This window comes from Dermacentor albipictus, chromosome 4 (genome assembly GCF_038994185.2).
Source record: "Dermacentor albipictus isolate Rhodes 1998 colony chromosome 4, USDA_Dalb.pri_finalv2, whole genome shotgun sequence".
NCBI classification, from domain to species: domain Eukaryota; kingdom Metazoa; phylum Arthropoda; class Arachnida; order Ixodida; family Ixodidae; genus Dermacentor; species Dermacentor albipictus.
The window spans coordinates 147,902,861-147,930,503 of NC_091824.1; the positions used below are offsets into that span (position 1 = coordinate 147,902,861).

The 27,643-nt window shown below is 44.5% G+C and overlaps 1 protein-coding gene across 6 annotated transcripts in view; it reads left to right on the forward strand.

The window, feature by feature from the left end:
• Nucleotides 1–27,643, forward strand: part of LOC135902182 (hemicentin-2-like) — a 602,016-nt gene that overhangs the window by 544,998 nt on the left and 29,375 nt on the right. For all 6 annotated transcript variants that reach the window (XM_070537724.1, XM_070537725.1, XM_070537726.1 and 3 more), the window contains 3 exons: nucleotides 6,956–7,246; nucleotides 20,832–21,116; nucleotides 26,301–26,591. In XM_070537724.1, coding sequence (XP_070393825.1) covers nucleotides 6,956–7,246; nucleotides 20,832–21,116; nucleotides 26,301–26,591 — 867 coding nt within the window. The remainder of the gene's footprint in view (nucleotides 1–6,955; nucleotides 7,247–20,831; nucleotides 21,117–26,300; nucleotides 26,592–27,643) is intronic.

Below are 27,643 nucleotides of genomic sequence, written 5' to 3' on the forward strand. Positions count from 1 at the left end.
CCATCACTATTCGCGCGTCCTTAACTTGATGTACAGCTTCTTTGTTAAACTCCAAGTTTCTGCCAGACATGTTAGCCCCAATCGAATGTAATGATTGTACGCTTTTGTTTTCAACGGCACTAGTAAGCTCCCAGTTCGGATTTAGTAATGCCTGCCGTATGCACTTCAACCCATTTTTATTCTTCTGTAAGTTCTTTCTCATGATCTGGGTACGCTGTAATAATTGACCTAGATAAACGTACTCCTGTACAGACACTAAAGGCTGACTGGAGATCATGAATTCTTGTTCCCTTGTCAGGCTATTGAACACGATCTTTCTTTTCTGCTTGCTAATCTTCAACCCCTCTCTTACAAATTATCGATTGAGGTCCTCAATCATTTGTTGAAATTTGCTCCCAGTGTATAGGGTAGCAAAACGGACGTTGGCCTGGTTGACCTCTGTGCATTTCCTCTCCTTCAGCCGGATGTGTCTTTCGGTTATAGTTGGCGCCTGTTTAAAGACACAATGTAGCGCAACGACTTTCAAATGACATTGTTGGTTGCTGTAAAAAGGCATTGTGCATTCTGTCCGATGTGGCTGTTGCACAACTGCGTCGGAAGAACTACCGGGTGATTCAACGATCACTCTCAACTTTTTTTTTTTTGCCTGTGGCAGATAGCATAGTGCTACTCCATGAGCTGGTCTACTCAAATAAGCGGACAATACTCGCGAAAAAAAACTGAAATGCATGAGTAATTACATAAATAACTAATTAGTTTTAACTAACTATCTTATGGCACATATTTAAATTTACAATTTCCAGCTGAGCAGTTCGCAAGGCGGATCCGCTTGGACCAAATTCATAGGATGACACCACTTTCGATATAAAACATCCCGAACTTTGCGAGGAAATGCACCGGCATTCCAGTTATTTCTGGGCTTCAACGCATAAAATGACGTTTTAAGAAAGTAAGTGGAGCGACAGTGCATGTTTAGCGCATGTTTGAGGACGCATATCTCGTAAATGGTGTCATCGACACAACACTTGTCAAGTGGATGGGCCTTGCAGTCACACCAGCTAGAATTTGTAAATTGCAACATGTACCCTAAGGCCGTTAGTTACGAAGTTAATTAGTGAATGCTAGTTAATTAGTCGATTATGCATTTTAGTTTCTTGTGCAATAAATGTCCGCCTCTTCGAGTGGACCAGCTCCTGAACTAGAATTGTGTTATCGGCCACAGGCAATTTTTCGAAATTATTGAAAGTGTTCGCTGAAACACCCTGTATATATAGGCATCCCTCACTGCCTTTCAAATAAAGTAGTATTGCGTGTAAAGTACGTACAAGTTCTGAAATTATGCTTTTGTCCTTGTGCTACATTATCATTTCCTCTCCTTGCTTTCGCTCTCCGTGTAGACAGAAAGGTGAAAGGCATCTCTCTTTCTTGTCATGTGTTTTGCATAGAATAATATACAGTCGCGCAAACAGTGTCGTGGGTGCTTGACTCTAGCCGAGATTCGGAAGTCAGTAAAATTCCCATTGAGGATTTCACGACCGTGTACCGCATCGTCTCGACATCGATATGAAGAGAGTTCTGCAGATGTCGTAATCGCAACAACGTTTTTGCTCTCCCTTTCTTTATGGCCCTAGGTGCAGTCAAGCTTCGTATAGTTTTTCTTCTTTCTTTTTCTTTTCTGCAATGCGGGTTTCTCCGAGATTTGCAAGCGCCGCAAAGCTAGAAGTCAGTGAACTTGAGCACTTACTGGCATCTTGTCTTACTCCTCGTCGGCGTACCACTTCAGCCGCATGCGTGGGTGAACTTCTAAGCGGAGCAAGCGCCGCAGTGCGAAGAGAAAAAGGTCACCATCGCGCACGTGCCGTTGAACGTCGGCATTCGCAAAACGGTAACGCTTGCTGCCTTTCCAGCCCCCTCATTCATTCACAATAACAAAAGCACAAGCGCACGCCGTACTCTGTCCTCTCGCTTCTTTCAAATTCCCACCTGACCACGTCACGTCTCGCTCCGTTTGTGCCGCAAGAGCGAAGGGAACTTGCTGGCCCGTTTTCGAAGAGCGTGCCAGGCACACGCTCGACGCTGTAACTGAAGGACGCTGCACAAGAAACAGACGCGCAAGAGAAGTCGACGACCGTGCCTTTAGAGGTCCGCCGAAATATGGCTCCGCCTGCGGTCTTGCGATAACATTCTACCTTGCTTTTCCGGCCAGTTCGCAGTGCCGCGGTTCTTTCAGTCTCGTGAAAATACTTTCCCCTTTCTGTATCTTTTTTGTTCCCTATTTCTCACTTTATTTGTCAGTCATCGCTCGCCTTCTTTGTCTGAGCATCGTAAAAATATACTGATGGTTCGTTCCGCTTGCAAACTGGAGGCTGTTTTTATTTCCTTCCTGCATTTTGCTTTATAATACCACCGGAAACAAAAGGAAGTATCGCCCTACTCTTCTCGGGCTCTCTTCCGTGCGTTTCCTTTCATTGATAATAGCTTGGCGTCCGTTTCTTACTAGTTTATTTTCTCTCTCTCACTCGCTTCTGCTGCTTCACTTCGTGCGCGTCCCTCTCCGAGTCTTCTTTCATCGCCGCTGAACCGTCTTCCTTTTGTCTCTTGCGCGCACATTGTTTCACGCAATGCACTGAGCTTTACAGAGCCACCCTCCGTCCCGTTCTTTGCGACTTTCCCTAGCTTCGTCTAGATCGAAACCTTCTTGCCATCCCCGTCCCCCTTCCCCCGTCCCCCACTCACGCACACTATTTTTTGTTATTCATTCTCTCTCGACGTGCAAAAGAGTCAGAAGTGAATTTGAAGACAAAGCCACGGGCTTCGCGAAGCTGGACTGTATTTTTTGTGCTACACGGTGGAACAGCACGCACCGGCACAAGAAGCGGTGTGCTCGCAAAACACTGCGCTAACAGCGTGGCACTGAAAAAAGAAAGAAGGAAAGAAAGAAATGTATCCTACTTTTCCTCGACATCGTGCATCGTACTTCCAATGTCTCTCTCTCTCCCTTCGTCACTGTAAAGCAAGAGCCTCTTGCCGCGGCTTCCTCCTTGGCGCAAAACGACCGACAGCAGTGTGGCTTGAAAGAGCATCGCGTGAGTGTTCACCATCGCGAACAGCCTTTCGCTTCCTAAGAGGTCCACCTCCTGTTCGTACTCGTATTCGCTAATAACGTGCTAGTGGGACTGAGGAATAAAATAAATACTAAATATTCTAAAAAAAGCAAAAACAAAATAAAACCTGCACGCGCAACACAATAGAGAGTTGGTGGTGTTACACGCCTGGACTTCCAGGCTCACGCCTCAGCGGTGGCAGATGCGGTATTTTGCTTTTTCGTTTCTTTTGCGTGCGTGCGCGCACATATACAAAGCTCTTGTCTAGCGCTCTGTTCTGGTTCTTCCTGTTGTGGTTTCAAAGCTGTCCCGTACGGCGCACGGCTTCTTTTCTCTTCGTCGTTATCCCCGCTACTTTATTTCTGGCTTGAGGAAAGTAAAAGGTGCAGTGGCAAAGCTTAGAATGCTTGAAAATATGACGCATGCGAAGGGTACAAAGGAAAAGAGAGAATGCAAAGAGAGGGAGGAGAGTAAGAGAAACTCGCTTCCGCCGCAAACGTCAATGCCTTCTCATTCCGGTGGGCGGCGTGACGCCGTCGCTGTCTTTTATGGCCACACGTAAGCGCGAGCGCGCTCTTTTGAAAAGTCAGACGCGCAGGCCGTTGGAAATGTCGAGTGCAGGTGATCTTGCGATCCGTGCGCCACGCGTAGATCGTCGCTCGGCGTGGCGAGGAGGAAAGGGACGTTGTTAGTTGAAGCCTTCTTCATCCTGTTCTACACTGCCTCTTCGATCGGGATTTCTTTGGGCACCCCCCCCCCCTTTTTTTTTTCTATTTACCCCGATTTCGCGTTCGCCGCTCCTGCCATTATTCTCGATACTTTTTGTGCTCGCACTGCTACAGCCGCGCATCGCGCCCCTGCATCGACTCAGTTCAGTTTCATTCTTGATCAAAAAAAGAAAAAGTGGAACACTTGATTTTTTCCCTTTTTTTACTTTTTTTTTTACCGACTACCAATGCTCTCCGTTCGTTTAGTACGAATGTGAAGAGAAAACAGGGCGGCACAACCGGGCGGGAAATGTAGTGAGACAATATGCCCCGAATAGCAGCCTGATCACAGATTCTCTCTTTCCCTCTCTTTCTCTCTCTTCTTTTTCTTTTCTTTCCTTTCTTTTCGTGGAAAGGCCGAATACTAGAGGAAACGGTCGCCAGAACCCGCGCTTACTCGTGGCTATTTATTTCCCGCCTGTGCACGCATGCATCCATGCCCGGGCGTGTAGGAGCATGGGCACATAAACACAAGCAGAATACACGTATACAGATGCGCGCACGCACGCAGCGACATGCACACTCGTGCTGCCGCGCGGTCGCTTCTTTGCCGACTAAACACGCCCTAGTCAACTCCAGCTGCATAATTTGCGCATTCGTTCATTACTGGCCAGCGCTTAGTTTTTACGACAGAGCAAGCCTGATTACGCGAAGACACACGCACGTGGAAAACAAAAGAAAAACGTGGGATTTAGCTGCTGCTATGCCAGAAGGACATTCTGCTTCTACAGTGGTTGCACCGCGACCGTGAGATCTGTGCTCTCCTGGTTTCATTTGCAATATATATATTTCTTTTCCCGAGCGAGTGAGCGAGTATCCCCTACTATTTGATCTAGCGTGGACGCCGGAGCAGGAAAAGGGGGTAAACATGCCGAGTGCACTTCCTGTACGCTACCCCTACTAGTAAGAGCAGAACAAGAGAAAGAAAATAAGAACGACATGGCCTGGTTGAACGTGTCTGGGTGTTCTGTACCGTGACCGAGCCAGTGGCTGTGTTTGCGTGTTTGTATTTGTACAGATGTGGCTCTAGTGTCTATCTGGTGATTCTGTGCTTGAGCAGCCGACGAATTTGGTGCTTATGGTCTTCGCTTGTGACATTCCTTAGTTGTCTAGAATACAGTGGTTTTTGCTTCTCCTTGCCCGTGACGAGTTGGAAAGTTTTGGTTCGCGTCGAATGAAAAGTGGAATTTGTACTTTGTCGCGTATTTCATACTCAGAGGGTGATAAAACTAACTAGGCTCTTGTTGTTTGGGTAGATCGTCGAAAACGTTTCACCACAATCATTCACAGACATCATTTACCACGATCAGCGCGCTCGCTCACAGACAGCGCAATGTCGATAATTTTCTTCTCCCCGGCACAGCCTCATCTGCCTAGTTTTTCCCACCACTGTAAAGTTAGTTTGCAGAAGTATGTTTGACCATGCGTTTATCCACACATAATAATCCACGCTTGTTATAGTTGACGTTCGCCGTTGTCTCAATCTCAGCTGCGTAGCTTTGTATGAGTATTGAAACTGTTTACTTGGATGTTATTTTTTCGTTCGTTCAAAAGCCTGCCTTTGACATAATATATACATGCTTGCGATATTGTACAGCAAAAAGGAATTTCGATACAAACGTGAGTGACCTCCTGAGCTATGCAGTAAATTGTTCGAACTTGTCCGCTCTTGGACATGTCGCCTTTCCGACCAGCGAAATGAAATGCACCCAGCAATACGGCATGCAGACAAGGAGAGGGATAGTGGCTGAGTAAGTTAGCGATGTTATGCTGGCTCTTATCAGCAAGTGCGCACTGTCTAACCCGATGAACACTGCACGTAATAGATGTTTGTTGGCTAGCTACAAAGTTTTTAAAAGATACACAAGGCTCGCTTTCCTTAGTGGAAGATTACCTGGTAGCCTCCTTACTTATTGCGTACTACATCTATACTTTACATCGCTTCGATAGTTTGTTTAGCTTGATAGTTTAACATAGTCTTCCACCATTTTCCGCATGCCAACAACGCTGACGCCATGAAAGTACTGTCCGCACAGCTTTCCATAAACCCGTGCTGCAGAGTTGGGCAGTATTCGCAAAGAGCTTTTACGTTTAATTTAAGCCAATATTGGAGCTGGACATGCTATTAGCCAAGGCGTCAATGGCGACGAGTAGCTTATTACGAAAGGGAAGAGTTTTGATTTCGGCCACCTCATTATCAAATGTGATACAACTCGCTCTTGGGCAAACATTTGAAGAGGGAAAATAGTGGGCTCCGCGAAAAAGACGCGTACGGGTTCTGTGCTTGACACACAGCTGGCGGGGTTCCGGTACTTCAGAGGACAGAGGTTTTGAACCAACACTAGGACATGGCTCCGTTCAAACTAATCGAACACTCCTACCGGGAGAAATAAACAGAAACAAAACACACTGTTACGCTATCAACCAAGTAGATTGTCGCAAAAGCTGTGGACGTTGCCAGCGTTCTTAGGACAAGCTGATGTTAATTAGAGTGTACAAAGCTGTAACGGCTTGACGATTGATATGTGTATATTTGGCTCAAAATTATCCTGCCTAAAAAGGCAGGGCCCATATAAAAAAAAACTCGGTAGAATTGTTCGCAAGGGATAATTTCAGGTAATCTTGATGCAAGACACATCATTAGTGTCGGTGCCCGGCCAAAGTCAAAGAGCACTTACGAATGAAAAGCTTTGTAAATTGACGTGCTAACACATTTATTAGCAGCAACGAAACTATAAATGTGTGAGCGCACCTTCACAGGCCTTGCGTACAAAAGAAATAAAAGCGAATCTTAAGCGCCATCGCAATTCTTTAAAATGACAATTGCGCCTTCTGCTTTTCTTTCTTTTTTGTAGGTCTCTACGCAAGTATGTATGTTGCTGTTTTTTGTTCCAAAAGATTCAGTTGAAGTCTAGTGCCCCGTCCTGTCTATATGTATCTTCGTTTTGTTCGCGCTCCGTAGCGCTTGTCCGAGTTCCGCTATCACCAACTAGCTCAAGCTTCCACGTTGAATAGTTTACGACACCTTTCGACTGGTTTCGCAACGTTCTAATGAAAGAAGCGAAATTTTTTGTACTCGCGCAGTGCGTCCTCTGGAGGTGGACATCGTGACGGCGCAGCCCGTGCTGCTGGACGGCCAGGTGATTGACGTGGAATGCCAGGCTCGCGGCGCCCAGCCCAAGGCTGCCATACAGTGGTTCCTGGACGACGTCCCGCTGAACGGCTCCACGCTGGCCACGGATGCCACTCGCACGACGAGCGTGCTCCACCTCGAAGCGCACGCCGACATGAATGGCAAGAGGCTCGCCTGCCGCGGCTTCAACCCGCACCTGCCCGACAGCGAGCTCTTCGACTACTGGGTCCTGGACGTGCACTGTGAGTGGGAGCTCGTTGGCCCCCAAGTCGTCAGCACGTGTTTCCGGGATGAATTTCTCGCGGCTGCTTGGTGTCTAATTACTCCAGAAGGTGCAGCTCAAGTACGCACGTCTACGTAAAGGAAACACGTATTAGAGGTAGATAAAAATACATGACCTGCTAAGATGTAGGCCCTTCTTAGTATATTTTAGTAAAAAAAAATAAAAGATAATGGGAGTTTTGTGTGTCGACATCCCGATGTGATTATGAGACACGCCTTAGTGGGGACTGCCGATACGGTTTCCGGTTTCTCAATACGGGCTACATAAAAGTGTTTTTCCAAGCATGAACGAAGCCCGCGAACACACGTGAAATTGCCGCGTGATTGGCAGATCGAGGCATTTTGCGTGTGTTCGCGAGCGTCTCTCATGCTTGGAAAAATACTCTTATGTAGCACGTATTGAGCATCAGAAACCTGTATCGGGTGTTTTCCATGTTGCCCTACAATTTTTTCATTGACACTTTTAATCTAATTATAATATTTGAGAAGTTGATTAGCTAATTAAGACTACTCATGTAATAGGAGGAATGCCAAAAAAAAACCTAAGCATCTCGAAGTGATGGCAAAAAACCATTATCTTGGTTCGGTCGAGCTACGTGACATTTGCTTTTTTTTAACTTGAGCTTAAGTTACGTGGCACACCCAGCTTACGGGCTAAGGTGCTATGAGTGGTGAAAATTTCTCGATAAGGAAGCTGAATAACATAAAAGAAAATGACACAGAAAGAAAGGATGCATTACGTAATGTTACACTTGAGCGCAGGGTTTAAAAATGAAAGAGTCTCAATTGGAAACTCCGTACTTTCTTTTCTGCAGTATTTGCAATGCAAAAGTTGTCATGTTCAGTCCGTGAAGTGGAAAGTGCTGAAAGAAAGAGGGCCGCACCACTCTACGTAACATGTTTTAAGCTCACTTGTCGTCTCAGACAAGCTGGCCTCTGAGGAATCTTACATTCATTTTGCTTTCTCTTATTGACTAGAGCTGGAAAATGTTGTTGTTCACATCATGGTAGCAGTTTAAATATCCAACGTAATGGGGTTCCAACGCTTCGTAAGGCATTTTATAACGTGATGTTAGAACTCGAGAACAAGCTACCGCATCTGCATTACATTATGTGTCCACTTACCTTGCACCGCGCAGGAGGCAGCGCAGGAGACGCCGCGCACGAGGCATTTTTATAGCCAAAAGACCAAACCAAAACGGAGGACCGTCTCAAATGGCAGCCGAATGCGGAGGCGTGTTTTGTCTGACTATGAGTCCCCTTAAAACGCAAGAAGCTCCGCCCTGACGTCATGTGCGCTATAAGGAGCTTGCACTTGATAGTGTACTGGTGCTTCCATTCTAATTTAACGACTAGGCCTACATAATTTGGCGAGACTTTCCGGTATGGATTCAGACGGTCGCTTGCTGGAAGTACCCTCAAGCCTCCGCTGACTGCAATGCTGGCAACGAGCTTTAACCAGCGGCGCTTGCCGTCCCGAGTAATTGCGCTCTAGCATGAAAGCGGATCTAACTGCAGTTATACAGCCTTTTCTTTAGAAAAATCTTTCTGCGTCGACTGACATGTATATGCCTTCACGCGAGGCTTGGGAGCTAAGGTGCTTTTTTTTTATTTAGCGTTGAGGAAAGGGTGCGCTCATGTACACGACATTGCATGCACTACTTCACAAGTTATGAACGGAAAGAAACTTTCGTCTGAACTTGAGCTCGGGTAACCTTAACTTGAGCGTAATTAGATTCCCTGGCCTTTACTTCCCAAAAGTAATGCTATCGACTGAAGAAACGGGTCGCTAGTATAGCTGAGCACTCCGGACTAACTTAGACTGTGGCAGTTCATACCTAGTGCACTGTTATTCTTGATTTTCAGTCGACTGACGTCGTCCTATATTTGCTATTGAGCAAAAAACTGTTCGTTGCAACAAAATCTAGCCGCGCTTGCTAGATCTAGCTGCCAGACGAAAAGCTGTTTGTTTTAAATGCTAAGCATTCTTTCTTTCATACAAGAGAGAGAGGGAGAGAGAGAAAGGAAAGGGCAGGAGGGTTAACGAAGGACGTGCCCATTTGGCTGCTCTAAACTTGGGGAGGAGAAAGGAGAAAAGAGGGATTTGAAAAAAGAAGGATCAGAAGATGAATAAAGTGGCAGCCATTTTAGGCTTACAAGAACTGAAATTTGGGCGCGTTTTGGAGAACTCATACTTCACTTAAAGCGAAAAAAACACTGGCACATTTTAGCAGACAGGCAGAGGAATGTTCGCCTACAGCCATAAATATTGGCATATTCCAGTCGCACTCACGAAGTGCAGTAGTGCTTACTACTACGTCCCATGGTCTTTACCTCCGTGAGTGGTCTGTCATCCGACCGGCGGAACATAGCTCGCAAAGCACATCACTGAGCGCCCAAGGATTGCACGTGGCGCTGTTGGCGATTCCTGTTAGGAATGAATAACATTGATGAATGCGGAGCTCAGTCACACACGAGATAATGAGGTTGTTTCGGGACGGGAGAGCCTGGGTGGCAGGCGAAGTCGCAAGTTAGTGTCCAGAGAACACACGCAGGATTTTGACCAACCCACGGAATTCGAATGTATATGTAGAAGCATGATGTGGAGAGCGGGCGATTGAAGTCGCTGCACAGCATACGTTCTCGAGACTTGCATAGGCTTCCGTTGTTATTGTTGATGACCCCAAGCACGTAGCTTTATCTACGCTACAGTGGCCGACAATTCTAGAGTGGCTCGGCAACATTGGAGTAAAACGTCATGTCCCTTCGTGAGCGCGTCATATTTCGCACGCTAGCTGCTGTACCATAATGTAGGGCAATCTGCAGAGTTTGTAGGGCTCCCTTCAAATCGCTGAAAATTGCCCAGCAATTAGATGGCTGCTGTGGCATTTAATCAATGACACCTTGAAGGGCCACAACTTTTGCTGCTGCCGCAATGCTGGCGTCGTAATGCGAGAAAATTTAAATTGCAACAAGATGGCAACTGATGGAACGGCCACTGCCTCGGTAAACCTGTTGGAACAAGTACAACCATTCATGCAGTTTCACAGATTCCTTTCTCGCCTCCTTGTGTCCAAATGCTATGATCTCATGAGATCTAGGTAGCTTATCCCCTTTCTACAGTCTCGTAACCATTTCTAGAACTTACTTTGTTTCTAATGTATAGTTTAAGCATCTAATGCACCAGTGTTCATGCAAGAGGGGGTTGGCACGTCTTTCTTTCTCATGCGAAGCCTTGCGGCCCGGTATACAAGCACTTGTTCTTAAAGCGATTATATGATGACCTTTGCGTCAACATTCTCGTATTTCAAATTATAACAGGTTCGCCTGAGCCAAGGAAGCGCCAAATATTTTTTTTCTATGCACAAATGGACCACCAGAACTCTGTGTCAGTCTTTCGTATAGTAAGAGAGGGAGATAAGGGAGGAAGGAAAGGCAGGGAGGTTAACTTGACCTTGTCCAGTTTGCTACGCTACACGTAGAGAGGGGATGAAGGAGTGCATTTCATAGAGTAAAAAATCAATACCACATTCTAAGAGCGATGCTAATAGAACGTTAAGAATTACTGGTCACAATATTCCACCTTTACGTATGAAGTCTAGGAACCCTGATGAACTAAATGTATGCCGAAATGCTAGTGACCACCGCGGCTGGTGGTCGAAAACTCTCGAACGTTGAAGGACGCTGATGACGTCAGGGAAAGAAAAGGAGGAGGTGTGTTGCTTGGTGTAGGCCTACCTAGCCTTGCAAAAGTTGATTACGTCACGCTTAGCTCCCTGCATGAGTTTCCAAACCCTTTAGGACACCTTCATTATTCCTGTATTAAAAATAACGCATTTGCTGCCATTTCGCATAGTCATTCATGGTTGATTCTTACCTGTCTTCCGTGCATGCTGTAAATATATTGCAGGGTTTCTTCCTTTAAAAAACTTGCGATGGCGATCCGGCTTTCTTTTTGATAACCGGAACAGTTATTTGCATCTGAAGCCAGTGCAGACACCAGAATGGTGCTGTCGGTCTTGAAGCAGGCGTAAATCCTAATTGGTAAGTAGGCTTGATGTTCTGCAGTGGCTTCTTATCATACTTATGTGTTCATTCGCTGTCTCAATATAGCTACACTACATGTCACTCCGTGAGGAAGCAGTCGACTAGGAGAGTTCTCGTTTTAAGAACGTCGGAAAAACACGGTTAGGCAGTTCGGGAATTGCGCCAACGAATGCGTCTGCTCACGCACGGCTTTTGCCATGCGCTACCCAAAGCGACCATTGGGTGGCCGTTTGACCTTATCGTTTTAGGCGCTATTCGCCTCGCCCATGCCAATGGTTCCCATATCGCACTTGCGTGCTTCTTTAGATGCATTGGATAAGTTCGCCTGGATTACTAGTTTTGAGTCGCAGCATGTGCCGAGTTGCTCAATCTAGTCTCCATCATCACGGCTCATGAATGTCTAGCCGGTGTGGTCCAATCGAACGTGCGAATTACCGAACGCACGTGTTCCTACACCTCGTGCCACTCCGCGTTAAAGCCTTGCGTGCTCAGTTTCCCGAAAATCCTCGTTTCATTATAGAGCGTCAGAAGACGCCTGGTTTGCAGAAGTGCCGCCATATTATGAAACAAAGTGCGGCCGTGCAATAAAAGCATGAGAGGTAGGGGGTGGGGTGGGTGGGAGGGGGTGCACGTGTTGCAAGCTGGGCTCTAGACCAACCACATGACAAAGATGAGTTCGTTAAAAATTGTGTGCTACAATTTTTGCTTTCAGGTCAAGAACTCGCCGGACGGCTTAGAGAAAAGTAGTTTAATGTTGTGATGGATTGACGATAGCTTTTTCTCTCAGTAGCGCTGTGTCCCAATCAATTCTCCTGTGGGATCAGATGACCGGGCACGAGCATGCGGATTGGGGTTATAAGGTGTTCGGCTTATCAAAGCGGTATACAAACTGTGAGGTCAAGGAGTTGATTAACTAGCGCTCGCTGAATGCTGCACGCAAGCCGGTAAAGTGCTTTAGAGTAGGATAGAATAGGGGTGCTTGTATGGCTCTTGCGGCCCATATCGTAAAAAAGAAAAAAAAAAGCACAGTTGCTTCGTCTACCCGGTCCTTATTATATAGAGTACAAGAAAGACAGCAATGAATAGCACGGTTCACGGTATTCATGGTTGTAATTTTCATCGCGTTCTTTCTCATCAAATTATTTCGCCAATTTAAACAATATCATTGTTTATACGTTTCAAGTAAGCACAGACGTGTCACCGTTTGTACGTGCGCTAACCACTGCAGTTTACGTGATAGACAAATGGCCATGCAGTGACCATGAAAGATTTCATTTTGCCATTAATATATCGCGGTCTTGGTGAGGAAAGCAACGAGAAATGTACATCTAATGAATACATTGTTGCGCCAAAAAAAGGAAAAAAAAAGACTTGGGAAGGAAGAGTACGAAACGACAGATCAACGCTCAATCTGTCGTTTCGTACTCTTCCTTCCCAAGTCTTCTTTTTCCTTTTTTTGACGCAACAATGCATTTATTAGATCCCAACCAACTCGCCCAGCAACAAGTTCTACTCAAATGTACATCTCTTGCACTGCATTCACTTGGGAATATAACGCGCCCTGTAAGCAGTGGCGAGTTCGATGTCAGCCGAGCAGCGGCCCCTTCAATGGGTGCGTTTTCGCTGCTGGCTTTGCGTTACACCTGCCAGAAGCCTTGGGCAAAGAAGGTCTGCAGGCTTTTAGCACTGGGACATCAATATATTGCAAAGGCTCAGCTTTCAGTTCGCCTCCTGCCTTGGTCAATGAGCTGATGCATGAAAGAGCAGCCGCCTTCAGTTAGCCAGGAGCTTTTGTTTTGTGTGATTATACACCATCATTCGAGTTTGGTGTTCTGGAGCTAAAGCAATGAATGAATGAATGAATGAATGAATGAATGAATGAATGAATGAATGAATGAATGAATGAATGAATCAATCAATCAATCAATCAATCAATCAATCAATCAATTACCGAGATCAACCCTAAAGTCAGTGCTGGTGTACGCGTACATTAGAACCAAAAGCAAAAAAAAGCAAGACCAAAAATATTGTAAGGGAATACAAGTTAAAAAGAACGCAATGAATAAAAAGAACGCTTGTGGAAAGCGGAGTGTACACACAACAAAACGCAATTAAGGTAGATACAAAAAAAGTTGAGAAAGGCAGCTGAAGGATGTGTGAAACTACGACACGACAACGCAAAGCCCGAAAAAGAACAATGAGAACGAGTTATGAAAAAATATCAAAATAATGAAAATTGGCGTGGTAACGATTCAGTATTCCTTGGGCGGTTTAGTGTTAGTGATGACAGGCAGGAAAATGAAAAAGTCTATATTTCTGGTGAGCTTGCGCGGCGTACGAAATATGGTACAACTGTGGAGTTCCGGGCAAGTGAGGATATGTACCGTGAAGAAGATTGAAAAGAAACAAAGTCAGCGCGATTACGTCGGCAGCGGAGTAAGGGCAATGGCAATAGTTCAAGTGTGCTAGAACAACGCGGTAGTGATATGTGCTTAGAAACGTTTTGTGTACCCGATCTATAATGTCACTGTTGAATATAGAAAAGCCATTGCAGAAGACCGACGCGTATTCGAGTTGAGGAAGACAGTTGCGTCCAACCTGCAGAACGGTGTAGGAAAATTGAATTCCCTCGATAGTCAGAAAACAGAGCCAAGAGAGCGCGTACCCCGCGTTACAACGCGTTTAGTGTGAGTAGAAAAGTGTTAGATTCTATCAAAAACGACACCGAGATCAATGATCTCACAGCCCTTATATACATAATGGCACGAAATCTACAGAATAGGAAAATGCTTGCGGTTTTACGTACGAAAGTCATGACTTTGGTCTTAGCAGCATTCAAGACGAGTGTATTATTCTTGCACCATTTAGAAAAAGAAAACAGGTCCGACAGCAGGATGCGGCAGTCATCAGCGGTTTTAATTTACTTTAAAATCTTGATGTAATCAATATATGAAAGGAAATAAGACTTACAAATAGTGGGAAGAACGTCATTAATAAAATGTTAGAAAGGAGAGGTCCCAATACTGCTGCTTGAGGGACGTCGCTAGTTTCCATGTAAAAAATAACACGTTTGGCCATTGACCTTATGTGACACGATGTTTCAAGATAGCCGCGCAAGTGCCGACTAAAGGCTAAACAATAAAGCATGTAAGCTTGATCACAAACAGTGAGTGGCTGACTATACCGAAAGTTTTGTTAGATCACAGTAATTGGTGTCAACTAGATATCCTTGAAGTACCGCCGCGGAAATTTGTGTCATGAAACTTACGAGATTTGTGATAGCGGAACAGCTGGTGAGAAATCCATGCTGACTCAGAATCAATAAGTTCTTCACGGTAAAGGCAATATGTTGTCTATGGCAAGCTCAACTATCTTAGAGGTGGCACATAGAAGAGAAATCAGGCGATAATGCGAGACATCATTTTACAGCCAGCCTTCAATACAGGTAAAACACGAGTGGTTTTCCACAGAGTTAACAAGTATAGTGCAATAATAATAATAATAATAATAATAATAATAATAATAATAATAATAATAATAATAATAATAAGAAGAAGAAGAAGAAGAAGAAGAAGAAGAAGAAGAAGTTGATAAATATAGAAAGCGCAAGTCGACAATAGCGACATCTACGCCACCTTTAGTTTCATTACGCAATTACTGAGAACTCAGTCTGTGTTCAGGCATTTTCATGAGCGAGAGCTAGGAAAATAATTATGTTGGAGGTAGCGAAGCTGGCCTGCGAATTAATGGTCTTTCACATATTCCTATCTCATCCATACGAAAAGCCTCGTCGAGATTGTATGTCAATGTTTTGTAGCCATTTGATACGCCGTCGCTTTTACTTTAATTTTAACCGCCTACGCTTTCCTCCTCCGAGTTTCGGTTGATTTAAGCGCAGTTATTCTTACATTAATATTAAAGCACTTTCTCGACGGGCTTCTGACATTCCAGAATGGCCGGGTTCCTCATTATCGCAAGCGCCAATTTTGTTAAGGCTCTCTAAGGCGACGAAGACAGCGGCCTTTTTCATTTCGCCGTATAAACCGACAAGCTATTCGGCCTGACGAATAGCCGGCAGGCCGGCAGGCGTCGACTCTTTGCTCAAGTGCGCCCTCACAAGGGCGTTCGACGTAATACACCGGCCATTGTAAGGAGGCGCCATGCAAAAACGAGAAGGAGCGAAGCGAATAACCCTCCAGGGAATGGTCATCGCACGAGCCGGTGAAACTCCACCGTCCAACCGACACGCGCTTCGTGATTCAACAGCCGCTGGCCGTGTGCGAGTGAGATTGCAGCCGGCGATATCACCGCGTTTTCGGCGGCTCCTCCCTCGCTATAGTTCGTTGCGCTCGTTCGCCTTCGCTCCCTCCGCGTCACTTCCACGACACCGGACGTCGTGAAACATCCGTTGAAGCCCGCCCAAACTTTGCGTTGAAAAGTTTGCGCAGGCTATAGCCCTAATTTAATAACGCGCTAAGATTTATGGTACACGCATTGGGCCGCTCGGCGTGAGCTACTTACCATCCAGCCGCGGCGTCGGAACGTTGGAGTAGATCAAAGTGAATGGTATCGCCGAGCGTGATCTTTTCCTGCGCTTAAGGGACAGCGCTCCGGTGGATTAGTCGACGCAAAGCGGATTAATTTCGTTTTACTTTTTCTTTATTTTTGTCGTCATTCGTTTATCCAACTGCAGTGCATGTGCGTGCATGTGCTTGCTCGTTAGTTTTCTTGTATTTCCGCGTGAGTGTTCTTTGGAAACCTTGTTTACCGTAGTGAGAAGACTACCGTCTACTACAGCCCTGTCGAAGCCTTTTCGTTAACGCATCTTAATGAGCACCATAGTCAAACAGTTTTCATTATGCTTTTCCTGGAGGGGGAGGGCGGACCAGCTTGCCGATGCATATATGCATATATATATATATATTGCACTTGAAGAAACTTCGGTTGACCTCGACGAATAGTTCACTGAAGAGACGGCCTTATATGACAATTTAGAAGATTTCCAGCCTGAGTCCTCTCCCACCACCAAGAATATGGCGTCTCTCGGTGGTGTCATCTTCCTTCGTGTAATTGTCGTATACTTCGCTATCACTACTACTGCTTCGCCTATCTGGCGAAAGTGGAGCCTCTCTCTGTCTTTTTTTTTCTTTTTATGTGAGTCCGTGTACAACCACTTCTACGCATGACTCCTGATGATTCTGATTTCGAATGAATCCGGCTTGGTCTCATTTCGGTTACTGAGTGAATTATACAGGATCCCTGAACTATCATGCACCAAGACTTAAAAAAAGAGCAGTTGCGTTACTCGAAGAAGACTAGTGCATATTGTTTCCAGTACAGTGGGGTAGCCGCCAGTAATTATTCCGTTCTTGAAATTCACTTCGACTATAGCAATTTATTATCTAATTTGAGAAGTGCTGTTCTAAATACCAAAGTGTCAATGAGGTATTTTGTAGGCACCCTCCGATACCCCGAAATGATATTTAACTGCTGTGTTTTCAGCGACGTACTAAGTGCGTAAAATTTTTTGCGACTGACAAACAAACCTCACAAAATATCAAAAATACCACGTGAGTGCGCTCCCAACCGCATCCTGAAGCAGCGCCCTCAAATAGGCTCATTGAAAGACACTGCATTGCCTGTCGCAAACCCGAAGAGGCAGCGCATCACCTTGATAAGGGTACGGAAGCAGCACCAACAGCAGGATTCGCGGCCTTGCAGCTATTACTTCTTCTCTACGTCACACTGGTTATCCGTCTCTCAAGGCCGACTGATCACAATGATAGCAAACGCGGCTTGATAACGCGGCCAAGCGCAGCCCTATATAACCACTCACGAAACGCGAAAATCAATGTAATAGGCATAGCACGTTTCAAAATCCCGGCTTTACTCACACTGCATCGACAGAGTGAGCGCGCAGCTATATTTCGCGCCAGAAACTTGCTTCGGACCACAGCGAAATTAAACTGATGGTTTTAGCTTTCATGAGAGTGTATACGTGCTGCAAAAATAGGTTCATGGTATAAAATAAAAGCGAAACGAACAGGGAAGGAAGCGACCCACGTGTTGAGAAAAGGCAAAACGAATGCGTTCCAGAAAGTGAATAACCACTTCTAGATGAGCCAAATTGGCAATCGGGACGCCTGCACAAAAGTAAAATCAGATTTCAGTGTGCGCTTACTCAGTCATCAGATTTCAGTGTGCGCTTATTATCCATGCATTCCTAAGCGCCGTTGAACACCAGCTGCTGCCTAGAGGGAGTGTTCGAATTAATCTCATTCTGCATCTACGCAGTAATGAGTCCGCTTTGTCGCATCTTCAGTGGCTTTCTTGATGAACGGCGCCCGAATTCTATGGCAGACATGCGTTATCCTTGTCTTAAGCTAATCTGACGTCCGTCTCAATCATGGAAACACATTTTTTCACATAAACCCAAAGAAAGAAATCGATTGGACAGCGGTCAGGTGACTTAGCTGGCCAATTTAGAGGCCCATGCCTTCCAATGTATTGCGTATGAAAAGTCGCACCCAGCCAGTTTTGTGCTCGGCTGCTGCTGTGTGCTGGTGCTCCATCTTACTGACACCACAGAAGTGGAAGACGTGACAGCGGGACTTCGCTGAGAAGCTCATCCACCGCTACTTCAAGAGTTTCGTCCACGTAACGCTGACTATAGTCGGTGTGGGATCGAAGAACATGGGCCTGAATATAGCACCGGCGTAAATTCTGTGCCCCACATTGAACGACCACTGGTACTGGTGCGATTTGCGCTTTACCCAGTGTGCATTGTAGTCACTCCAATAAAATGATACTTCCAATAAATACTACCCAATCATCTAACAATGATCATGCAAATTTATCTGGGCATTTCTGTGAAAATTCGCTTCATCTGTGCACATGATGTTGCTCAAAAAGTCCGATGACTCATCGGCTTTTGAGAGGGCCCAATTCGAGAAATCTAGAAGATTCTACAGGTCCCTATCTTTCGAGCATCGGTGCTAGTTAAGGCGGTATGTGTGAAAGGCCGTCGTTTAGAATCCTCCAAACTAATGACTTGGAAATTTATACCTGGGCGGCCACGTCCTGCACGCTAGGATGAGGTATTTCAGGCCATAAATGCTAGAACATCCTTGCGTAGGGTAGCACTCAAAGATGGAGACCTATGCCACTCTTTCTTGAAGCTGCCGGTTTGTCTCAGGTTTTCATCATTTCTGATGACAGTCAACGCATTTGGTCTACTGCTACATTTCTATAACTGATATACATTTGCGGCCTTCTTCTTGTTGTCATTTGCAGCTCCCAAGGCAAGGATCATTTTTACCTTCCGCTCGTTAGAGACATACATGGCGACTGGGACGAAAGAAGGAGGGAGGGAAAGAGATAAGAAGAAGGCAGGGAGGTTAACCAGAATCACGTCCGGTTGGCTACCCTACACCGGGGGATTGGGAAAGGGGGAAAACAAAGATAACAGGGAGAGAGAGGAGGGAAGGAAATTGCAGTGAGTTCGATGACGTGTGTGGCCTTACAGAAATTGCATTAATAGTCACAAATGGTCGCACAAGCCCGTCGTCCTTAAGAAGCACAAAAGTGCCTTCACCGCTTTATGGGCCGACGGGCGATGGGGGCGGTGTTCCAGCAGCACCTGCACAGAAAGCGGCCGATTGTCAATGCACATTTCCGGCAGTAGGCTTCGGCACCGCAGGGGGTGGGGGGCGGCAGCACCCCGGAAAACTCCAGAAAGGGCTCGGGCCCCGGAGACTCTCGGTAGTCGGCGCCTATGAATTGAGCACTACACCAAAGCGAGGAGATATGTCATCGATTTTAGGGGAGAGTCCTATACTGGGCGTAAGGCTTGATTTGAGGAAAGAACGCATACTTACGCAGTGGTAGGAGACGGGGAACGAACCTTAACTTGGTTGTAATTTTTTTGAAAAAGATACATTTGAAGACTCTTTAACAAGGGGATGTAGCAATGTGTTGGTTGCACACGTGTCTCTGGCAAGACGGGCATAAGAAATGGTCTGACGATATAGGGAACTTTCTTTGATGGGGATCCAGCCGCATGTCTTACACTAATTGGCACAGCTTCCTTTGTAAGAAACCGCTAGTTTGTTTTAGATGCAGTCAGTAGCTCTTGATAAAGGTTAACGGTAGCACCTTATCAAGTTCGTGAACGGCTATAGCTGTAATTTCATAATTGGCCCCAATAGTGGAATCGCGTCGTCGCTACATGCTATTTATTTATTTATTTATTTATTTATTTATTTATTTATTTATTTATTTATTTATTTATTTATTTATTTATTTATTTATTTATTTCTATTTACGTGCCAAAGACAAACGAGGGATACGAGCGCAGATTTAGTAGAGTTTATAGGATTAATTTTGGCTACATGGAATTCCTTAATGGCAAAGAAAGCTCACACACGAGCAGTTTTGCGTTACATCACCATCGATATACAGTTCGTCACAGCAGGGAAGCGCACCCCCGAACTCGTGCTCTATAGCAGCAGACCATAGCCATTATGCTATCCAAGCGACCTTCATTTGTGGTCCTAAATTAAACTCAAATTCTTCAGAAAGAGGAGAGAGGAAATTGTCTGATGAATGATGCATATAAGTGCTAGGCCACGTATATTGAAAAACAGAGGGCGTATGCGCTGCTGGGTGGCTCTGTGGTTACGCAGCGCTGCGCAGCGCGTTGAGAGACAGCATACACGCATATGTTCTTCTATTTTATTCTGTTTCTTCGAGGAAATATTTGAGACTTGGCAAGACAGAGCAGGCGTAATGGAATGCTTGGTGTAACACGAAACCTGCGAGGTGTGTCAAAGGTAGGTGTTACCGAACGCCTAATTGCTGGAATATAGTTGTGCGTTCGCAAGTTATACAGAAGTATAGGTTTCCTTTGTAGCTTCTTTATGCTGTCGGGTGAATGCCAATATATCCCTTTCATGAGAATTCCTTCGACTTGCGGGTTTTCGCAAAACAGTTTTGCCATTTTGTGTTCCCTTACTGTTCGAGTACTCTTTAATTCGTCTTGGCCCTGGAATCTACAGGAAAAGGGCACAGCGTTACAAATGGTACATTAAATATCACGTAAGAAGCAAAGAACGCGGCAGAGAACGTTGCTTGCATGGTAGAGTGGCCATCCGACATTCGTAGGTCCCAGAGACGATACTCAACCAGGACCAACTTTTTTTCCGCAACTGGACGAAGTCTTTCTTTTTTCTTCCTTTATTTATTTTTTTTTCTTTTAATAATGTCATATGGCATTCCATGTGGCAAAGTGCCTTTCGTTATTGCGCTTTCCTTGCTTACCGAGCTTGCTCTGAGAGTGCGAGGGACATTTTTGGTAGTGTAGCAGCATAATTTACTAACACACTTCAAGTTATCTCCTTTTTGTGATCCTTCGAGCGGTATTGATTGTTTACTTTAAGCGTTAAATTAATCGCGTTTTTATCGGCCCCATTCGCCCCCTCCTCCTTTTTGCTCTTTCAGTCAAGCCGGTGTTGCAGCTGAACCTGGTGTCGCTCGACGCCAGCAAGCAGATCAGCGAAGGGAGCAGCGTTTACTTCGACTGCAACGTGCAGGCGAACCCGCCGGTCAAGCAGGTCGGCTGGCTCCACGAAGGGGCCCAACTAGAACCCAGTCCCGGAATACGCATCGAAAACGTGCGCCTGGTCATCGACCGACTGCAGAGGCACCAGGCGGGCCACTACCAGTGCGCAGCCACCAACGAGCTCGGTCATGGCGTCTCCGAGAAGGTCTTCCTCATGGTCTACTGTGAGTGCGCCATTTTGTTGTCCACGGTTGTTTGCACCACTTTCCTTTCGGCGATGAGATTCCTTTCTCTCTGATACAGCGTGAATAGAAGTTAGGTAATGGATCATCCTAACTTTTCTGCGTCAGTAATGGTTTAGGCGCTTTTCTGTGAACTTAACTATTTCAGGGTGAGCAGCGACTACTCGTTCGTGCCACAGGTCATGCACTGACTTTGCGTTTCTCGCGATATGTATATATTTGAAACATGATAAGTTCTTAGTTTGTACTGAGTTTCTTTCGCCCTGAGAGATTGTGAAGTGTTTTTATTATTTCAATATTTTCCATTTCCCTTGCTCTCTGGTTTAGCGTGTTTGCTTGTTTTTGCCGCAATTTTCGGATAGCGGACTCTTCAATGGTCAAACTCCGAATACTGTCACAGCTAATAAACGAAGCAGCTAAGTAAACAAGGACCTTATATTTTGAGCGAATATTTCACTCATCGAGCCGAAAACCTGTGCATTCATCAGTCCATGCTTCGCAATTGGAAATCACGGCTACTGTTCAACGTTACGACGGCGTATTACGCCTTGTAGTATCTAGGGAATGAAAGTAGAGTGCAATATCGTGCTTTATATTTTTTATCATGTTTATTTCTATGTCTCTAAAATAATAACCAAGCATCATTCGAATGTCAATACATGGGCCCATGGTTTTATCATTTCAGTTTAGTATAAGACAGGAATTTGCTGTTTCATTTTTTTCTGACCTTCTTATAAACGCAGCCTCGTCCCAAAAGTGCTCTGACGACACACACTCGTGCGTGAAACCACGTGGCGGCGCTGCTGTAGCTTGTACTGGCCAACTTGCACATCCTATGGCAGCCGTGATGGCGTCCATACTCTGAAATGAAGTGGCCGCCACATAAGACAAGTCTTAGATACACATTTCTCCGTATTCACGATGTATTGCAGATTTGCGAGTCAAATGGTGGTGCTTTTCAGGACTGCTTAGCAGGTCCGAGGTGCTGCTTTCCGTCAGGGATATAACTTTAGACATTCAAAGAATATTTATTTCTAGGGATTTACGTATCAAATTCACGGTTTTCATTATGAGTCACACCATAGTGGAGCCCTCCGGTTTAATTTGGACCACCTGGGCTTCTTTAGCCTGTCCTCAATGCAGGTGACACGGGTGTTTCATGAATTTCGCCCCCATCGAAATGCGGCCGCCGCGGCCAGGATTTGATCCCGCGACCTAGTGTTTAGTAGAGCAACACCATAGCCGCTAAGGCACCACGGTGGATAGGCATTCGAAGAGAAAGTAAAAGAAAAGATGAATTCTAATTTTATTCTCAGGAGGCGTAATGTGCATGTTATGACGAGTAACGCCATGATGGCAGCATGACACACCGAAAAACCAGCGTCCATAGTTCTTGCCATACACCTAAGTATTTTCGAAATTCCACATGTTTGCTTTCAACTACTGCGCCAGACACCTGAACGAAAAGCAAAACTGTTTTTACGCAACAGATTTAGCAAAACTGTTTCTCCCTTTGTGCACTCTACGTTCTTCCGATATCTTAAAGCTGCTCAAAATTATTATTGTTAGCTTTAGGTTTTCCCATGGGCTGTCCTCGCTGCGTAATAAGAGAAAACGACTCCGATTCTTTAAACCGCCAGCCTCCCGAGCACGCTTAGCTCAATTTCAAAATATAGCAAGTCTAAAAAAAAGTGGCTGCACGCATGTGAAAGCGCCGAAAACGCGCATAAGCACTGCTACACCTCGCGACATCTCACCCCTGATGAAGGAGCGGGTCGGCTTCCAAAACATCGGGATTTAAAGCAGATTTTGGGTTTCCCTTTCTTTAATTCAGTTGCCTCCAACCAGCAGGCACATATATCTCCCGAATGTCTACCTTTGATTCTATAACAAAGAATGTTCATCAAAAACGCCTCATTGATTAACATCATCCTTTTTTCAATAATATAACCAAGTTACACAGGTAAAAGGCCCCATTGTGTCCTTACTTCGTTATCACGAGAACGGCATAGTCGTATTAACATAAGCACATCGCGATAGGCTATGGGCCCCTTTAAAGCTTTTACGTCAAGCACTGGATTTATCGTGTGTTGCTAAACCAGATTTCGGAGTTCAAAGGGAGCGTCAAAGCTCTTCTCGGACTTTCCCCTTCTTTTTTAACTTTTTTCACTGCTGCAGTTGGAAAGCAAACAGAAAACTTCAAAGGAACGCCATTTGCAAAAGTCACAGAAATATTCAAAAGATACTTTGCCTTGATTTCGCCACTTCTTATGATGTGGGAATACTATGCGGTCGTCTAGTAGCCAGCGGACGCGGCCTGAATTATCCCATCATTAAGTCAGTACTATAGCTCAGTTCTGTAGTTGCTCACTAGAAAAAAAGAGAAAAAAGAAAAAAAGCTTTGGTGTAAGCTTTATGATGGTCATCAGGTGCCTGCGAAAGTTGAACTTCTTGTTTCGTTTTAAGAGGCACAATCTTAGGGATAGAACGCCAAGATTCGCGCAATATAATTTATTTGTGTCGGCAATGGTTCTTGGCGCCTGGCCATTTATGATGAGTGCCAGTATAGGGTACTTCTGTGGGACGGTAACTCACTAAAGCGAGCAGTAACAGGGACCAATATCGGGATCACGATGAATAATACGATCATGATCAACATAAGCTTAATGCCACAATCAACATTATCTGCAACTTTATCAAATGGCTCCTTTCCAGCATAAGTTCTACCAAAAAACCTTGTCCCTACACATAACAATATTATGGCGTGTACTATAACTATGGTCAGATAATATCCTGGTTCATAAAACTTACATGAACTCTTCCGACTAGGGATGCCACTGTCTATTATTAAATAGCTTTTGCATGCAAAAAAGATGACAGTCTTACGAACGTTGACAAACCTTTTGTATTTCTCTTCTTGTGTGGTGCCCTGTTTTCCAATTTTGTGCATTTAGCAATCAGTCATTCAAGTTTGAGTTCATAATATCATTTCTCTGTGTCCTTCGGCATTGTGATCGCCACGTGGTCTCACTCTGCCACATAAAAAGCGCATGCGCTCTTGGTGGCGCAACTGTGAGTGGACAGACAGGCTATCGATTATTTCCACACCTAACGACCTCATTGCCCCCGGTACTTTCCCCGGACAGCAAACCACTGCCATTAGAAGTGTTGATTAGGGTCTTCCAAACGCCTCCATTAAGAGACGGTGGAGGGGTGAACGAACCGGTAAGACTTTCATTGTTGAGCAATGACGCCGACAAAGCCGCAAAATTGCAGAATATAAAACCACCCTAACAAAAACAACGCAGGTCATTTGAATTTATCTAATCACGTATAGACGATTACGAGGACCTGAAGCTTGAACACGCAGGATAAGACAGGCCTGGTCCCCACATTTTTTTTTTTTTGTAAGCAAAGGAACTCGTGATTTTTTACTTGCTAGCAACAACTTGAGTTGGGCGAGTTGGTTCAACTGGAAGGTATGTTGCAGCAGCGCGATAGTATGAATACAAGAAAACAACCGCAACAGAACTAACGCTGGCTGCCACCCAAACTTGATTTGAAGAAACAACAGTCGAAAATAGGCACATGTTGTTTTCGGCATTATTATGTATAGCAGTTATTTCTTCCAATCAATTTTAATTGTCAGACACTCAGCGGCCAATGCTGTTATGGTTGTTTTCTTGTTAGCGTAACATCGCGCTGCCTCAATAAGCCTTACTCGGTTCATGAAGAAATATTGCAGAAAGCTCGTTGTGTATTGAATGGCGTTGGTTGTGTGAGATAAACTAAAAAAAACTGAAAAGCAACAGTTCTCTTTCCGCTAAGAAGGAAAAAGAATGAACGTATAGTGTAGCTCCGAGTGGTAAGGGTATTTTTGTGTGGAGAACACACGGAAAAACTGAAAGGTCCCCCCCAGTAATGTCATAAAGGGAAATTCAGCTCTTCATGCAGCGATTTCTTTGTTCTAGTACCTTTGTCTTAGGTCGCCTCTAAATTCATTACGTCATCCTTGTATATGCAAACCGCACCGACAAGAGAAATTATGGCCGGCTGCGAGGCTATTCTCCTCCAGGCTGTTTCTTATTCTTTTATATATATATATACATATATATATATATATATATATATATATATATATATATATATATATATACATATATATATATATATATATATATATATATATATATCATCGTAGCCACTCTGTTCATTAATATTGTCATAATAACAAAACATAATAATGTTACCTCTCCCGATGCCAAGATATCGCCATACGCATGCTTGATTCTATAAATAATAAAGTGATGATATATATATATAACTTTATTATTTATAGAATCAAGCATGCGTATGGCGATATCTTGGCATCGGGAGAGGTAACATTATTATTATTATTATTATTATTATTATTATTATTATTATTATTATTATTATTATTATTATTATTATTATTATTATTATTATTATTATTATTATTATTATTATTATTATTATAACAATTCTAATGAACAGAGTGGATACGATGATTACAACAAACAATGCATATTAAGTCATCACATGAAAGCCAAAAAGATGGCAATTTTAGCTCGTAGTGTGAACAAATGGACCGACATACATATTGGAAAGGCTGTGACCACGGTTATGTGGTTCATGGCACATAGGAAGAGGGCTTGCGTGCCGCTGAGCATGATGCGGTGTCTTCAATTCCCTTTCTAATCTTTTTTTTTATTTATACATACTGCAGCCCGTTAGGGCTATGGCAGGAGTGGGTTCTCAATACTCTCTAGCGTGGTCACAGTACATCGCACATAACAGGAATACCCAGTATTATGTCTCATTTTCAATACACGGTTTGTCCTAAGTAATTATTCATGCGCTAGCTATCAGAGAAGAAAATCACTTTATTCCCTTTTTTTTCTGTTCGGAAAAGGCTCCCGCCTCATCTTAAACCCTATGAATACAACCGCTGCAATACTAATATAGATATTGAGCTATTGAGAGAGAACGATATCGCAGATTCCAGATTACAAACAGGTGAGACGAGTGAAAAGCATCACGTGTTAACTCTTCGCCATTACACGCACATTCAAAGATGTTTACTGTTCATGCTCTTTCTCTCTTTCTTTCTGCCGCCATTATCTCCCCCACCCCCCTGCCCCCCAGACCCTCCCAAGTGCCGCGAGAAGCAGAAGACGGTCTACCATGTGGCACGGCACGAGATCACTAAGGTCACGTGCGACGTCGAAGCTGACCCGCCTGACGTGCGGTTCACGTGGCGCTTCAACAGCAGCCTCGAAAGCCTCGACATCGTCGCCTTCAACCAGTCGGGCCCGCGCAGTAGCTCGGCCTTCTACACGCCTCGTCGCAAGGCCGACTACGGCGCCCTGCTTTGCATCGCTTCCAACTCGCTCGGCCAGGGCTCGACACCGTGTGTCTTCAACATTGTACCAGCCGGTGGGCAAGCGTGACCGCTCTCTTTTCGTGCACTTCGCGCACTCTTTATGGTTGCGCAGACAATGCACTCGCACGATCAACTGGAAAAGTCAGTAACTGGAGAGAGCAACAGGAGAACGGAAGAGGAATATGAAAATTCGTAACCACAAAGCTAACAATATCGGTCTAAGATAATGTCTCCTTTGTCCTTTCATCTCTCCAGTGGCTTTTCTTTTTTTTCTGTCTGCCTTGAGAAATCACAGTGTTTGCAACCTTTAATTAGATAGTGGAGGGAGAGGTCGAGGAGAATTACACAAGGAGATAAAGTAAATTTGGTTCAGGTTGCAACCCTACACGTCAGGAGGGAAATAGCGGGATAGGGAAGTTCAGATTATTCACTTGCATTAGCGTGTCTACAGTCGGGCATAATACAGACATGTTGATTTCAGGTACTGCAGTTGGGAGAGTTAGAACTTGAGAGCTTAGTTGACCAAAGCTAGTGGTTAAATTATTCCAAATTTGGGAGAATATGAGAAAAGTTAAGGTAATGCCAACGCCGTCGGTTGTTCTAGCCGATAAATATGTGTATATATATATATATATATATATATATATATATATATCAGCTACTCTTTCATACTTTGCTGAATAATAAGTTCGCTGTCATTGCAGATTAGCTGCTTAAATTCTATAATAAAAAGCGCGCTTTCAGTAAGTTCCTGCGAACCCATCATCCACAATGAAAAGTTTTACTTCCGCAAACTAGCGTGAAATATCGCTATAACACACAAAATTTCTGGTTATTGTGCCATGCCTCATGTTAGAGCTTATCACTGTAACTAATAATGAAATGAACTTTCGAAGTGTGTTATTTTCCACTTCATTGTTGTAGTTAGCTTCGGAGTTAGGGCTTAAGCTTAGTTTACCATGTTGCCATGCCACTCTGGGTGTGATGAGTGGCAGAATAGTGTATAGTCAAAAGTTAGTGAAATTATTATTCAATCCAATTTTCAGAGCTTATGAAAACGCTTCACATGAAGTGTGTTATTTTCCACTTCATTGTTGTAGTTAGT